The following is a 15,858-nucleotide window of genomic DNA, read 5'->3' as shown; positions in this document are numbered from 1 at the left end:
GGAATGTGACCTTCCTCTCTGCAGCCATTTCAAAATGGCTTCCTGCACTTCTCCCTTCTAGCCCTCCACCTTCGGCCTCGATTGCAGAACCAGGTTGGCAGCAGAGACCCAAGGATGGGAGCAGGACAGGGTCGCCACTGGCACTCCCTAACCGAGTACAGACCTGCAACTCACTGCAGAACTTTGGAAGCACAGCACGGTAAACCGAGCTGCAGATTGCTGTGCAAACAGCACTAAATCACTTTATAGTGCTGAAAATGATAAAACAGAGAACACGACAAGCCCCATCCTACCAACGTCATTAGCCAAAGCAATAGGAGCCCGAGGAAAATCACTAAAGATCTACCGTATTTGGCTGCAGCCAACCAAAGAAGATTAAGAGTTGCCTAGCAATACTGTGGCTTTTATTCCATTCAAACAATGACAGGTACAATTAAGGCTCACATTTAAAATTTTCCAGTCCAGAACCAGCAAATGTGTGTTAATTTCAGTAATTGTAAATTAATCCAGGATCTAAAAGAAAAAAAGTTAAATAAATAAAATAGAAAGCTGCATACAATGTATATGCTTGCAATAAATTATGTGCTATTTACATATAAATACATACAGTAGTTATAACTGTACTGAAGAGGTGAAACAAAATGCCTATGAGCAGCATCAAACTGTCCTTAGGACTACGAAATCGAGACTCTTTCAGAGCTGGTAGAGTGACTCAAACCTTCATGAGACAAATCAGCTCGTTCACCAACTCAGGAATCTGTATATTTGGAATAAATGTATTAAAATACAATATATATAATTATATATATATATGATAGGGATGTGCATTTGTTTCAGAGGTACACGCATGCCTTGCCAACTTTCTAGTATATATGAAAAAATGGATAGTATGCATGTATGTCATTATTAAAAATACACGCATTCTGTCCGGGTTTTTTTTCTGTGTGTACTAGAAAGTCACATCCCTAATATATGATAAAGAAGAGAGAGCAGGGAAGGCACTTAAAGGTGCTTTTAACATGGTTTTGGTAAGCTTTCATGTTAAGTCCTGGGTCCAGTGAGGGACGGATTCTGCACGTTCATGTTAGGAGCCCTGGTCCAACCAATGGTTTAACGGGCAGCAGAGAGAAGGCAGGTTCAGGTCTCCCTCCGGGTTTGGAAGTGAAATATGCAAGGTCATGGCAGAGGGGCCTGCTGTCGCGGGCACTGCCCTCAAGCACTATGCGGGGGCAGGGGGAGGGAGGAGAGCAAGGAAGAGACCCTTCCCTTCGTGCGGCAGCGAGGCAGAACCTCCGAGAGAGCGCCACCACCGCTGTCGTTAGTTTGCTGTTTCACAGGTGAAGGAGAGAGGAGGCTCACACTCATTTCAGGGGATGCCAACTGCAGGTTACAGCGGTTTGGATATAATGAAATGCTGCCACAACATATGGTAAGCAACAGTTCCAATAAAGCTGCAGCCGACTGTAAATAGTTCAACTGATGGTCACCTTGGCTTGTTTGGGGAACTGAAGTGCTTTATTCAACAGCAGCTATGTTACTTAAAAAGCACTTATCATAACTCAGTATTTCCAAAAGCACTTAGCGCTACAGTGCATAATTTATTTTTCCTCTGCTCCGGTTGCTAGAGATAGTTTGCCCCCACTGGATCCAACATGCAGGAAAAGGCCAAACATTTTTTCAGAATCGGGCCAGACTGCCTGTGTGCGTTTTTTGCATCAAGTCTTATTGCCTTCCTGGCCTGACACAGCTGGACATTTGGTACCTACAGCACAAATAAGCCATCCCTGCAGCTCGCTGGTGGCTCGCAGCAGCTAGTGACCTTATCTCTGCAGTGCCAGAACATCCCATCAAAGCTGTGCAGTAGGTGGAGGATATTCATACATACACAGTGCTACATCCACCTGACATTTTAGAACATAAGACTTGTCATACTGGTTCAGACCAAGGGTCCATCCAGCCCAGAATCCTATCTCCAGCAGTGGCCAATCCAAGTTACAAGTACCCAGACATTAAGTCGATCCCATAACCCTGCTAAGACTTCCCTTTTATGGCCCAATCAATGGGTCTCACTCTCATTTGCAGTAATCAACAGCAGCATTCTTTCCTGTTTACAGAGAATATGATGTATTATACAAGTCTTAACAAAAGGAAAAAACAAGCTGTCTTGTCACACTTACAGCTCGTTATGCATTTGGAATGGTCTTGAGATACGATTAGATACAGAGAGGACAACACAACTAACTTTCTGAGTTGGTCCCCAGAGAAAAATGAAAGAATCAAGTAAAAAAAAAAGTGCATAGAACAAGGCATCAGCCCTAGCATTGAGGGTTTATATTTTATGCTTGCTATATCAGCAAGAATCCATTCCGCCTGTTAAAGTTATTTTGTGTTGCCTCATACATGGCCTCCACATTAAATGTCCTGTGTAATGAAGGCTGAAAGTCCTCCGGCCGATTTTTTTAAAATTGAGGTTCAGTTTTTTGAGTCAGCATTGATGTGTTCAGTGCAGTTCTTCTCTATGAGATGCTACGGAGCTCGATTTGATATTATCATGCACCGTGTCTTTGGTTGAGAAGTATCCTGAGAATTCCACTCCATCTGTCAAGGTTTGACTCGAATGCCAGAATCTGCTGCAAAGTCCAACTAGTGCCTGTGGCTCAGCCAAATCAGATGTCTATTGAAGTCTTAAGAGACAAGGCTGAAAGGAAGGGGGAAAAGTTTGGCATATCCTGTCTGACGGCAACTGTTTCCCAGAAAGCCGAACAAGGTTGGTGTCCTCATCAAGGAGATCTGAATCTGCTCGTCTTCCGTTTGCTGTCTTTGCTGTCCTATCAAGGCCTCCCATGATAGGCGCCACTGGAGTTCAGAAAGAACTCCACATGCTTCACGTGAAAGAGCTGCTCTCCCATCACCTATCTCTTCCTCTTCCAGACTGCTTTCTTCCATGGCAAGGCCAGTTTGGAGTCCCTTGAAGGCCTTAATTGCCACTTTGTATTCAGAATGTTAGAAATAACAGCGTCCCTGTAATGGAAAAGGCAAGAGAATAAGGAACCAAGATTTGTCTGCAATAACTTGATGAGTTTCCTACTGATCAAAATGATTGCTTTTCCCTCCAGTAAGAACGATGTCCATCACCTAAGAAATGTGTGCATGCCTTTGCCTCTTTTACATCCTTTTATTTTCCATATGTAAAACATATGTAACATTATATAATTTCAATCTACTTGTTTATTTCACCTACCTAAAGCATACCAAATAAAGTCATGTCTTTTTCTAAAGGACATGCAAGAGCATTGGGCACCTAAAAGAGTTGGGTAGCTGTGACTACACCTGCAGTGTCAGTAAGGAGCTTCAGTAACTGGCGGGAAGTCACCTGCCCAGCTGACATTTCTCAGTGAGTCATACTGTATAAGATGGCGATGGTAGGGAAAAAAAAAGTGTGTGGATAGGTTGTCCTCTCAAGGCCCATTTGCAGTATCTCTTCCAAACTCCAGGCAGGTGAGCTGAAATCCACACCTCACTTCAGAGCCAAGCAGGTGTGTGCTTCACTATTTGTGAGCCAGCACAGAGCAATCAAACTCCTGGTTTAGTCACACTTGAGTGAAACTCATTCATAACTCGGGAAATAAAAACCTGAGTTATGAATGACTTGTGCTTGGAACTACTGGGGGCAGGATGTGGCCTTCTAGCAATTACAGAAGGGAACAACTGGGATATGTACTGGGATTGGTGTTCAAGTCTCCATTTTACCAGTCCCTCAGTGCTACTGGGCCAATCATTTCACCCCAATCTGCCTTCCATTAGCCCAACTGCAATCAGGCAATACTACCCCATTTCATTCGCTTGCCCTTTGGGAAGCAGAAACTGTGCTGCCAGAGGTGACTGTGTGAATATCTGCATTACTATTAAAATCAGAAAGTGCTAGGGGGTGTGCATGAAAAAGAAAATCATTTTGGGTGTTTTTGTTTTATTTTTTCCTATTTCATTGGTTTTAGCATGTGCTAAAAAATACAAATGAAATTGTTTTTATGTTGTTTTGGATTGGAAATATCATAAGAAAATATTTTTTGGAAAGAACAACAAAAGCAGCAGCGTATTCCTATATAACATTTTTTGGGATGAAAAGCACTGCACAAAATCTAAACTTTACCCTAAACCCAAATAAAGCAGAAACGTTGCCTACCTCCGCATTCTCAAAAGGGCTTGTTGCTTCCTTTCTCTGCTTGACCTTTCTCTTGCCGTCAATGCATCCTCTTCCTGAATTGTGCTGTACCTACAGATTAAAATAAACCCACATTAGCCAGCCTGAATGACCAGAACAGAGTTAAGATTGGTCGTCGAGAAAGTTTCCAGAGCAAAAAGCACAGTTTAAGGGGCAATGACCAATCCAAAGTTTCCTAACTAGGTGCAAAGTTCGTGTATACTTTGTACCCACAGACCTTGTACCTAATTTAGCGAAAGGGAAAGAGCATGCATACCTTCCCTTTGAATATTGTCCTTGGTTACAAAGTACCTGCACGGGTAAAATTTTAATGAGAAATGGTGCATGTGGATTTTTTTTCTTTTAAATCCAGCCGGCATGTGTTACGTTTCTCAGGGAACACCTCCTCGCAGCCTGGCTAAAAATGCATGCACTAAGGAAGACCAGATTGATGGAAGGCTATTCTCAGCCAGATAAGTGGCCCGTCACAGGCCCGCTGTTTGTATGGACTGCTTTAATGGTTTCGGAGCCCACGGTAGCATGCAAACTCCGATGCTATAGTATCAAAATCTAATTCCACTGCACCACACCTCATCCCTTGCTGGCAAACTGCTCATTTTTTTAACGTTTTTCCTAAAGCACATTTAAAAACCAAAAGCTTTTTCTATCTGCCATGTACACCTTAACATAACTCTCTCTCTCTCTCTTGCTCTTCTTTTTTTTTTTGCTACTCGGGGTTATGGGCCAGGAATGGCTACTAAGATAAAAAGATTGGGATGTGACAGGAAACTTTAGCCATACCCCTTCTTCCATCCTTCCTGGAAATGTCAGAAGTGTGACTCTCTACAAGAGAAACCCATGGAGGTGGAACTAATTCTATTCATGGGCACTGCTGGGAGGTGGGGAGTAAGGAGATAAAAGACCATTCCAAATTATTTATCATTTTCGGCATCTGATTAGGGAGGGGAAAGATTCTACTTTCATTTGACATTTTATTGTCCGCATTTCGCTAGGCACATCAAACAAAGCGCATAGAGTAAACTACAAGTAAATAGAAAATAAAAACAAATCATCAACACAAGTAAAATCCATAATTATCCAGTTAAATAATTTAAATACAGTGTGGACTACTACAACTCGGGCCCATTAACTTAAACAGCTCGTCCATCAACTAAACTTTGTGTAAATGCTTGAGTAAAAAGCCAAGCCTTTAACTTTTCTGAAATGCTCGCGGGAACATAGCGGGCAAACGCCATGCATTTAGTACAGGTTAAATGAGCTTGTAAAGGTTGTACGCGCTTCAAACTAATTGCAGGATGCCCCCTGGTACAATTTATTACAGTAATCCAGCCGATTAGTGATTAGGTATTTAAATCTTTTCTATCTAAGTAAAACCACAACTCGCAAATTTGCCACAAGCACATAAAGGTACACTGCTCCACAGATGATATCTAGGTTCTGCCCTCTCCTTTAGGATTCACACTTTGCCCCAAAATAAATGGGAGTGTAAGTCTGTGGCACCTACTGATCCAGAGAGTATCTCAGATTTGGGAGGATTTCGTTTGAACTTGTCTTCCTCTAATCATTCCTTCAAGTGTGCATTCACAGAAATGTGATGTAAAGAATTACCTGGTTATTGTCCGCATATAACAGACAGACAATCTAGACCATAGTTCTGGATAATATTGGCCAGCGAGACCATAGAAATACTGAATACGACCGGGTGCAAAAACCAATCCCTGAGGCACCTCACACCTCATTAAGCAGGGAGCCAAATAATGGCCAGCCCAGCCAAGAATTTGGAATCAGTTTGCCAAAAATGACTGCAACCAGTCAAGTACTGCAGCACCGGTCCCAGCCTGTCACAGATGCTTTAGAAGCAGTTCATAGTCCAAGGTGTAAAATGCAGCAGATAGGTCCAAAAGGACCTCTAACTTCTCCCTGTCCACCTGCATTCTAACACCATTAACCAAAGCAAACTGAGCTGCTTCAGTCCCATTACCAGACAGAAACTGACCGGGGAGACATTTATGGGATTAGTGCACATATGAAAGTGTCAATGCCCTACAAGGAGCTCATCCTCACCATTGAAAGCTGAAAGCTAGTATCTACCCCTACAGAACACTCACTCCCCTCCCACCCTATTAAAAAAAGAAAAAAATCTGACATAACCTGCTGTTCTGCTTAGCAGAGTCGTAAGATCGCTGCACAAAAGCAGGTGCCAGCAAGGCCGGTGGAGGCACTTAGGGGCGGCGCAGCTCCTTCGTCCTCCTCGCACAAGCTCAGAAGAAGAAGTGGTATCACTTGGGCCCACATGAGCGGGAAGGAGATGCAATTGCCATGGGCAGGAGAAGGCTGCAGTATCGGCCCACGTAGCCAGAAAGAGCAGGAGGAGGGGCAGTGTTGGCCATCACGGCCGAAGAAAGAAGGAGCAGGAGGCCGAAATGCATCGGGCAGGAGGCAGAGCAGTGTCAGCCTGATGAGAGAAGAGCGCGAGCAGCATCAGTGCACGTGATCTGAAGAAAGAGGAGGAGTCCCATCAGCCATGCAGGCTGAAGGAGGAGGCTGTTGCTGCTGCTTGTGCTTCCAGAGGGGAAGAAGAGGGGGGTGAGAGAGGGAGCATGTGTTTGTGAGAGAGCAGGTGTGAGTGTGAGTGAGAGAGAGTGAATGAGTGTCTATGAGAAAGTCTGTGTACACCATCTCCTGCCAGCCCTGCTAATCCATGACAATCTCAGGGCATCTGGAAATCAAAGGATCATTTTAATTATTGGGCATTATTTTATGTATCTGCTGTTTGGAAATTTTTAAAACATTTTTATGAGTTTAATTATTGGATGTTATTCTATCTGTCAACTGTTTTGAAATATTCTTTTTATTAGCACGGTTATACCATTATTGATGTTTTATATTTCTTGATTTTATTGTTTGACATTTTGTCAGGAATACTTGTTTTTCTCTTGTTGCACTGCATACAGCATCTGGCTTGTTGAGGTTTTCAGTTCAGGTTTTGTCTGCAAGTTTCTATTTATACTCTATGGTTTCTTTATTCCGGATTTATTCAGATACAAACTTAGATTATAAACCTTCTGGAAACAGGGAAAATACCTACTATCACCTGAATATAACTTACCTTGAGCTACCAATGAAAGAGCATGAGCTAAATCTAAATCAATTAATTAATTTGGTGATGGCCTCTCTGTGTTCTGATTGTGTTACCAAAGTGAGAATTTCTGCTAGCGTGTAGTTTCTGCATAGGGATCTGTAGCAGCCTGGTTTGTTCTTCTTTCCTAATAGGGGGTGTGTTGATATTTAGGGCCTGGTATAATATTTGCAGTATTGCCTTTTCTTTTGTAGGTTGTTACTGTTTGAGGGCTGGCAGTTAGTGCTGTTTTGTTATGGGGTGTTTACTATATTGTAATTGTAATTCAGTTTACTCTTGAATTTCTAAAGACCAAGCCCACACTCACCACGCGTTACAACAGGCCTAATACCATATGAATTCCAAGGGGGTTTTTTTGCAGGATTTTTTGGTTGATACCATAGCAGGGCATGTAAATGTTGCATTCCTGAACTCCAAATGCATTCAGTTTAAAAACAGAAATAAAATGCATTCTTCTCTGTGTGTACAGGAAACAGGAGAACCTATGCAAGCACCTACCGTGGTTTTGACTGGCAGAAATTCGCACAGGAGCCATCTCTGGAGCTGGAGCACTCACACCGGTGCAGGGATCTCTTGCGGCGTTTTGGAGGATTTCCAAGTCCGTATGGAATAGTTTGTCTGGTAAGGGGAAAAGGCAAAAAGACATATATACATCAGTACATATTTACAGCAGCAGCTAGAAAAAGAACAAAATGAAGTGTTCTTTGCAGGTAGCAAAGTAGTGCTCAGACAGACACAGCTGATCGATGGAAAGATGGAAGACTCGTTCCATTTATTTATCTATTTATTTAAAAGATTTGTATTCCTCGCATGTCCACCAGAAGTTCAAGGCGAATTACATCATGTACATAGCTAAATCATTAAAACTTTTCAGCAGCCCATGTAGTATACACAAGAAAACTCAGTCATTTCCCTCATTTGATAGCATCAGAGACTGGTTTTTGAGCAAGTTTTTGGAAAATACCAGCCTGTCCGATTTTGGCTGTATTCCTAGGTCTCCTTTCTATTTGCTCCATATTTCTGATAGTTTTACATTTCCTTAGAATAAAAAAAAAGTGCCTATGGCCTTGGCTTTCTTTAAAAGGAAAATAAAAAAAAAACAAAAAACCTTCTCCAGCAAGTTTGCCAGCTCCGTTTGCACTGCTTTTATGTTTTAGAAGGATTTGGCATTGTTATCTTGACTCCCACACAAGAATCACCAAGGATCCCACAAGCAAATTGACATAGGCAAGGCAATAAGAATGGGCAGCAATAAAACCCTTCCACATGGTCATTTCTTAGAAATTCAACAAAAAGGGCTGCCTTCAAGACTTTTGTTTGTTCTAACAGAATCTATTACAGTGGTTCGACAGCTCTGCTACTTTTTGCACAAAATCAGGATGGATTTTTTTACCTCAGTCTTGCAAAACTACATCAGTGCAAACTTATAAGAGCATGAAAAACTACATGCTCCAAAAGGGTTAAAATATTTCATTATGAAAAAAACAAAGGCCAATAGTAGGTTTTTGACTTTCCAAATCAGCTATTACCTTCCAGCTCCCCCTAGCGTTGTGAATGAATGCAAGTCGCAGGCTGAATCCAACAAGCGAAAGAGCAGAGCTGTCCAGCTGCCTGACTTTTGCGGGGGAAATTGTGTGTGGTGGGAGTCGATGTACAGGCTGGTCCCTCTGGGGTTACTCTTTAAACCCTTTCCTAAAGCAAAGAAAATCATCGCATCCTCTTGAGGCACGAGAAATCCCTGGTGCAGCATCCAAAATCCAAATCGTAAGTAGGAGTCTGATGACTTTGTTCCCTACCAAACGGGAAGGCCATGGATAACGTGGCATGGCTCCCATCCTTCTCTCTCAACGCACATTTTTTTTTCTGGCCTAGCATACTCTTCCAGCACAATGACAGCCAGCCTGGGGGGAGTTGTCTCTTTTTAAAACCCAGCTAGCCCAACTATTGCAACTACGGTCCTGTAGCAGGGGGTACAAACACAAATCTCTCCAGAACCTGCTATGCGTACATCCTGACTCCAGCCATTGGGTGTCACTGTTGAGCGATGGCTGAAACTTCTTTCACCCCCCAGTGGTTGTAAATGCAGCATCCCCCACCCCTGGGGCAGGTCTGGGGAACAGAATCCAGGTCTGAGAATTGAACCTTAAGTGTCCTGTATCACAGAAGGCAAAGCTTACCACTGGGCTGCTAGCCCCCAAGACTGCCTGCCTTTAATGGCTATTGTATTCTTAGTGACCCATTTATTTTCACTCCAAAAATGAAAAAAAAAAATAAAAAAAAGCCACCCTGCCTTCATTTTCCTACCGCTTCCAGAATAAGCATCAAGAGGTTGTCAGTTTGTTCTTACTGTGGTCTGCACCAGCTTGTACCAAACTTGTTATATTATTTACATCTTGAATCACCGGTAGGCCCCTCCCCCTTTTTAATCAGATTTTTCATTACTTTAAAAGGTGTTCAGACATGGATTAATTATGGCAATGAAGTAATTTAATACCCCATGTCAATGTGCCTTTTATTCCCCTGTCAGCCAGCATTCTCGTGGTGACTCCATCAAGCCCCAGCCACAAGATTGTTTAGAAGTGTGCAGGTTGCACTTCGGAGCCTACTCCCAGCAAAGGCAGCCAGAGCTGACAAATAGCAGGGATTGCCCTCTGTTTATATCTCACCGGCACACATTTCGTATCTGTCTCCAGTTACGCTTCCAGCATTTCCAAGTCCTGGGTCTCCCAGCTGCCTGGTGGAGAGAGGCCGTTCGTTTCCCTCCACCCCACCCAGTGTTTTAAGGTCACCAAGAAACCCAGTCCCTCCACCTCTCTCCGCAGCATCCCAGAAAACTCAGGGCGGATAAGGACCACCGGGCTCGCCTAGCCTGCCCGTTCTTGATTCAATACCGCGGTAGACGGAGCCTCCCTGAACTCAAGGATTCCCTGCGCTTCTCACGGGCTTTCCTGGATTCTGATACTGTTTTGGTTTCTACTACCCTCCCCCAGCCTTTATCACCTTAGCACTGTCCTTCCTCTGGCATTTCTAAGGATTTCATTTCTGTGTTTCAGTTGGACTTAAGAAAGTAAATTGAAAAAAAAAAAAAGCAAGGCCAAGTGGCAAATTGCAAAGACACATAAAATGATCCTAGTGGAGTATGAGAGCACATGCCTCTCACCCCTATCACTCTCCTCCCCCTCCACCAGCAGAGAACTGTTACTTTGTATGCTCCCTGATGCCACCCTGATTTTAGAAGTTAATCACCGCTAACAGCATTTGGAGGTGAAGCCCAATTTAAACGAGTTTAAGGTTTAAAATAGGGAAAGAAATCACATATTTCTCTGAGAAAATAAAGTCATCCATGCTTCACCAATAAAAAAAAATAGAAGGGAAAGTTTCCCCACGCAATTGTTCCATGTTAAAATAAAAACAACTTTTACAGTAACTGATAAAGCCCATGCCAGTCTCTACACACTAGAAAATATGGAACTAACTTTCACTAACAATAAACCAGACGTAATGAGAAGTGTTACAGAAGAATAATCCAGAAGAGGACAACCAGCATCTATCTAAAATGGGTTGAAAACAGACGGTTAAGAGAGACAGCACATGCATCTTTTTCAGTTTTCAAATGCAACAGGTTGAAGACCTATCTTCTTTGGTTGCACCACCTCCTACTTTCTCTCCCGTCCGAAAACTCAGGCACACCTGGGACTTTGGCCAATTCTTATTGCAGGCAACCGCATGGAGAAAAATCATTCATTAACCAGATTACTGCTTGTTGTCATTTCTTGAGGCAGAGAAAGCCGTCTCTGAGTACCGCCGCAGCGGGCACCACTCACCCTGGTGTGTTGACCCAGATGATGTCCAGGTGGCAGAAGTAAATGCACTCCTTATCCAGCCAGCTGTTGCACGAGCAGCGCTTGCTCCTCAGCGGGTGCCGGCTGCCGCTGGCGGCTGCTGCCAGATGTGGGCCGAGGGAAGCCGCTGCAGCGCCCTCACCTGCAGGGGGGAGAGAGAAAGAGAGAGTGCGCATTAACGCCCGGGCCGGGTGAGCTCAGTGCCTGCGGAATGCGCACTGCAGATTCTCACGGATTGCGCAGAGTGAGTGACAAAGCTTCCCGGCCAGGCGCATTCTTCCACCCTCCCACCCCCCCCTGCTATGACCTTTTACGGCAAAATATGTATTATATCCATAGCCACACACGTCAACTCAGCTCCAAACCAGAAAGAGAAAGAAATCGAAGCAAAATAATGGAGATTTGTTGCAATCAAATAAGAAAGAATACAATATAACCAAGTAATACCGCCCCCTACCCCCTTTCCCATTATTCAATGTAGTCTCAACTTTGTGAAGTTAAACGAATGTGGAGAAGGGAACCCTGGGAGACTTTTCCCACCGCTGCACGTTTCTGTCTGAAACATCCTTTAAAAAAAAAAAAACCTCTCTTACACCTAATGGAAATGCCTATTCCCAATGCCGCTTGTGCTTTGCACAGAAGGAGCGAGCGCGCGGCAGTTCTGCGGGAGTTTTACACCTAGGACGCACGTGGCAGCTTCCCCTGACCCGATCTTTGGGTCCCGCTAATGCCCCAAAACAGCCCCGCTACCCTGCAGTCTGGTGCTTAGTGCCAATGGTGCAGGCTTCCAGCAGGGAACTGAATTTAGCCAAAAGTGAAACCTTTTTTCTGTGTGTGTGGCTGGGGGGGGGGCGGAGGGGATACTACAAAAACTAAAAGCACAACAAATCAACCAACAAAATACCGCCTCCCCCCTCCCCCCGACCTTCACACCCATCCACCCTCTGTTGCTGCTGGAGGCAAAGCAGCGTTAGGCATTCTCAGTCCGAAAACGAAATCTCTTTCCAATGTCATCTTCAAAAACATGTAAAAAATAAGAATAAAAAGAAAAGTATGCGTAGGTTGCACAATAAAATATGCACCTACAGGACCAAATACAGAGCCGAAACTGGCAATGCATTGCCATGGCCAGGCTGCTCCGATTACCTTCTTCCAGCATTATGCACAAGCAGAGTGCAAGGGAAAGCATGCTCGCTGCTCTTTCTGCCATCTCTGATTGTTTGGGGGTTGCTATTTAATATTTTGTTTTGCTTTTGTTTTTTTTTTGCCAGTCAGCTGCTTTCGCCGGGAATGACAGCTCCAAGCTGATGTCCACCTCCAGAGCCACAGGTGCTCTGAGCCGAAAGTGACAACTTGCCGGAGATTTAAATGTGCAGAGCCCGGTGAGATCAGGGAGGAGGCCACGCCCCACGCATGGGCTGGGAAAACAAAGGCTCCGAGCCGGGTCCGTCCCTTCTCTTGGCAGCGACCCAGCTGTGGCTGCCTCTGCCCTCTCCCGCTTCCAGGGAACAGCGTTATCTGTTCTGCGGTTTTATGGGGCTCCCCCCTCCCGCCTCTGTGTGTAATATCTGGGGAAGGTGGGACGGGGGTTAACAGATGTCTCAGGATGAGAGACGGGTAAGGGTAAGGATCTCTAGGTAACACCAACTTACAGTTCAGGCTCCCAATCGTCAGTCAACAAGGAAAAAAACTTTGCCAGCAGTCTGTGCGCTCAAGTAAATACTTTGCCGTCCAAGAGGGATGTTGTAATGCAGTTGGTGTGTTTGAGACGGCATCTTCCTTAGCTATCGGCGCATAACTTGGTACAAGTAAAAACTTGGAGACCCAGATTCCAAGTCCACCTCTGCTATGCAGTAATGTGACCTTCAACAAGTCACTTAACCTCCTGGTGCGCAGTGTTAGCTTGCAAGGTCTGTGAAGGCAGAGCCATCGCAAACTTGTGATTTCTTTTAGGCAAGCTGGTTTACATTGAAAGTAATATATAGATATAATTATTAAATTATACGTCTTATTAATATTTTTCCTGATAATTTCCTCTTGCTTTGGGGGGTTTTCAAGCTCACTTCAAATCTGTTCTAACTAGGGCTATAACACCATGAGCTTTCATTTGCAACTACCATGGGTATTTCCCTCCCATTTTTATTCCTGTGCCCTCCTACCTTTATGATTTGACCATCACCTCCATAATCGACAGGGGGATAGAAACCAGACCAAGCCATTGGAATCCACACACTTGCATTCTGAGTCCCACCCATAGGTGCCGCTGTTGTGTGATGTCTGAGATTCCCTCCGTCCCAGGGCAGGCCGAGTCCAGGGGACCATGGACTCCCGACCAGCTTTGTAGCCTCCCCGGCCTGGGCAGCCCCTGTTGGCCGATGAAATGAACCCGGGTCGACTACCTGGCGATGCACAGCAACATCGCTAAGCCATTGTCAGGGTCCAGTTAGTGATTGATTATTAACCTTTATTACATTTCCTGGATAATATGGTCGCAATAGTAACCCAGATTCTATAGCACAAAGCAAGTAGATTGTTCAATAAGTGTTAAGTTGAATGAAACAGAAGCCGAAATTAAAATTCAGCCAGGCCTCCGATAAAGGATCTTTTTAAGTTGGGGTCTAGGGGCATATGGATGGAGAAGGAATGCAGGGCGTACCGAGAAATACAAAGAAGCAAAATGATTCATTTCCAAAGTTCTCTCTAAAGGACCTTTGTGCATAGGGAGCGGTCTCTTTTTCTAGCAGGATGGGGAGAATAGCTGCACCCCTATGTCTATTAAATCAACACCCAAAGCATAGCATGAACGAACAAACAGCACCCCTATGTCTGGCACCTGTCTTTTTGGATCATACAGATAGGAATATAAAATTATGGAGTAAAAAAAAAATTGTGATTAGCTGTGCTCTACTTGAGTCTTTCTGGACTGTATGGAAAAAAGAAGTGGAAGGAAGGCCTCGTGCTGATTCGGCATGCAATGAACATCCCAGGCAGGCTGTGGAGAAGAGGCAGTCAATGGATGCCAGATTCTGCTCACAGAAGCTCTGTGGATGGGTTTCCTTTTTTTTTTTTTTGTAGGTGGCACTGAGATATCTGGCATTGGGGGTGTGCATGGAAAAAAATGTTCTGTTTTGGTTTTGTTTCATTCACTTTTTTTTCAGTCATTGTTTTTTCATTGCCTTTCATGTCCCATTAAGTTTATGGCTGTTGAGCTGCAGTCCTCCTGCCATCCCAACCATCCTCCCTGCCTCCTGCATGTTCCAAACTCCCTTCCCCCCCCCCCCCCCCCCAAGGCAGCCTACTATCTCCTTTCTGAACCCCACCCCCCAGGCAGACTCCTTCCAGACCCTCTTCCCCATCCCCACTCGCCAGCAGCATGCAGTCTTCACAACCTACCCGGGAAGGTTCCCTCCCCCCCCCCCCCCCCCCCCCCCCCCCACACACACACAATTTTCCTGTCAGAACATGGAGTCCGCTGGCAGTACTGCACAGGAAGCAAGTCAATTAGAAACAGAGGAAGCTTCCAGCACTTCCTGGAGCAAGTATAGCGTAAGCAGAATCCATGGGATTCCCCACAGCACTCAGACCTCTACTGACCGAAGGATCCTCCCTTGTCATTTCCCTGCAATTCACACAGATGCAGTACTTTCTATGAATACGTCACATTTTGTCCCCTGGAGATACATTTGTGCCTGCTTACATAAGAACCTGCCATACTGGGTCAGGCCAAGGGTCCATCAAGCCCAGCATCCTGTTCCCAACAGTGGCCAATCCAAGTCACAAGTTCCTAGCAAGTACCAAAACGTTAAATAGATCCCATGATATTAAAGCCGGCAACAAGCAGTGGCTAATTATTCCCTATTGATTAATAGCAGTTTATAGACTTCTCCTCCAGAAATTTATCCAAACCTTTTTTTAAACCCAGTGCACGCACACATGAACATGCAATTTTATAACATGTGCACGCATTTACTTGTTCTAGTCATCTGATCATTATCATACCCCCCTCAGCCCTCAACCGTCTCTTCTCCAAGCTGAACAGCCCTAACCTCTTCAGCCTTTCCTCATAGGGGAGCTGTTTCATTCCCCTTATCATTTTGGTTGCCCTTCTCTGTACCTTCTCCATCGCAACTACATCTTTTTTGAGATGTGGTGACCAGAATTGCACACAGTACTCAAGGTGCGGTCTCACCATGGAGCGATACAGAGGCATTATGACATTTTCCATTTTATTCACATTTCCCTTTCTAATAATTCCTAACATTCTGTTTGCTTTTTTGACCCCCACAGCTTGCTCCCCTCCCCAGCCCCCCAACCCCCTTTTACCGTACATTTGTAAAACCAGCTCTGAAAATAATACAACACTTCAGTGGCAAACCAAGAAGGAATAGTAAAACTGATGCACAATTGTTGAGATCAGAGTTTGGCCTGAAGAATATGCAAACCAGCTTGTCACAGAATATTTCCACTGGTTTTTAATTCTTAAGCATAAAAATAAATCTGCCTTTCTGTAAAAGAGACCTCAAGGTGGAGGATCCTCAATAAAATATGAAATACAATAACATATCATCAAATAAGTAAGAACTCTGATTTTCTCATAATTGGATTATTGTATTGCCCTCTTGTTGGGTCTTCCACTAGCCACTATCAGACCCCTT

At 44.3% G+C, this 15,858-nt stretch overlaps 1 protein-coding gene across 1 annotated transcript; it reads right to left on the bottom strand.

Moving 5' to 3' along the window:
• Nucleotides 1–385: 385 nt before the first annotated feature.
• EDN2 (endothelin 2) lies at nucleotides 386–12,519 on the bottom strand. The gene is made up of 5 exons (XM_029571643.1): nucleotides 12,350–12,519; nucleotides 11,186–11,345; nucleotides 7,860–7,979; nucleotides 4,184–4,273; nucleotides 386–3,021 (listed from the first exon to the last, which is right to left on the bottom strand). Exons 1-5 carry the CDS (start codon nucleotides 12,411–12,413, stop codon nucleotides 2,913–2,915), a joined length of 543 nt encoding a protein of 180 aa, XP_029427503.1. The 5' UTR covers nucleotides 12,414–12,519; the 3' UTR covers nucleotides 386–2,912.
• Nucleotides 12,520–15,858: the final 3,339 nt, after the last annotated feature.

Source organism: Rhinatrema bivittatum, chromosome 11 (assembly GCF_901001135.1).
Source record: "Rhinatrema bivittatum chromosome 11, aRhiBiv1.1, whole genome shotgun sequence".
In the NCBI taxonomy this organism is placed as follows: Eukaryota; Metazoa; Chordata; class Amphibia; order Gymnophiona; family Rhinatrematidae; genus Rhinatrema; species Rhinatrema bivittatum.
The sequence above is the reverse complement of the archived record's forward strand: the minus strand, read 5'-3'. Positions and strand labels throughout refer to the sequence as shown.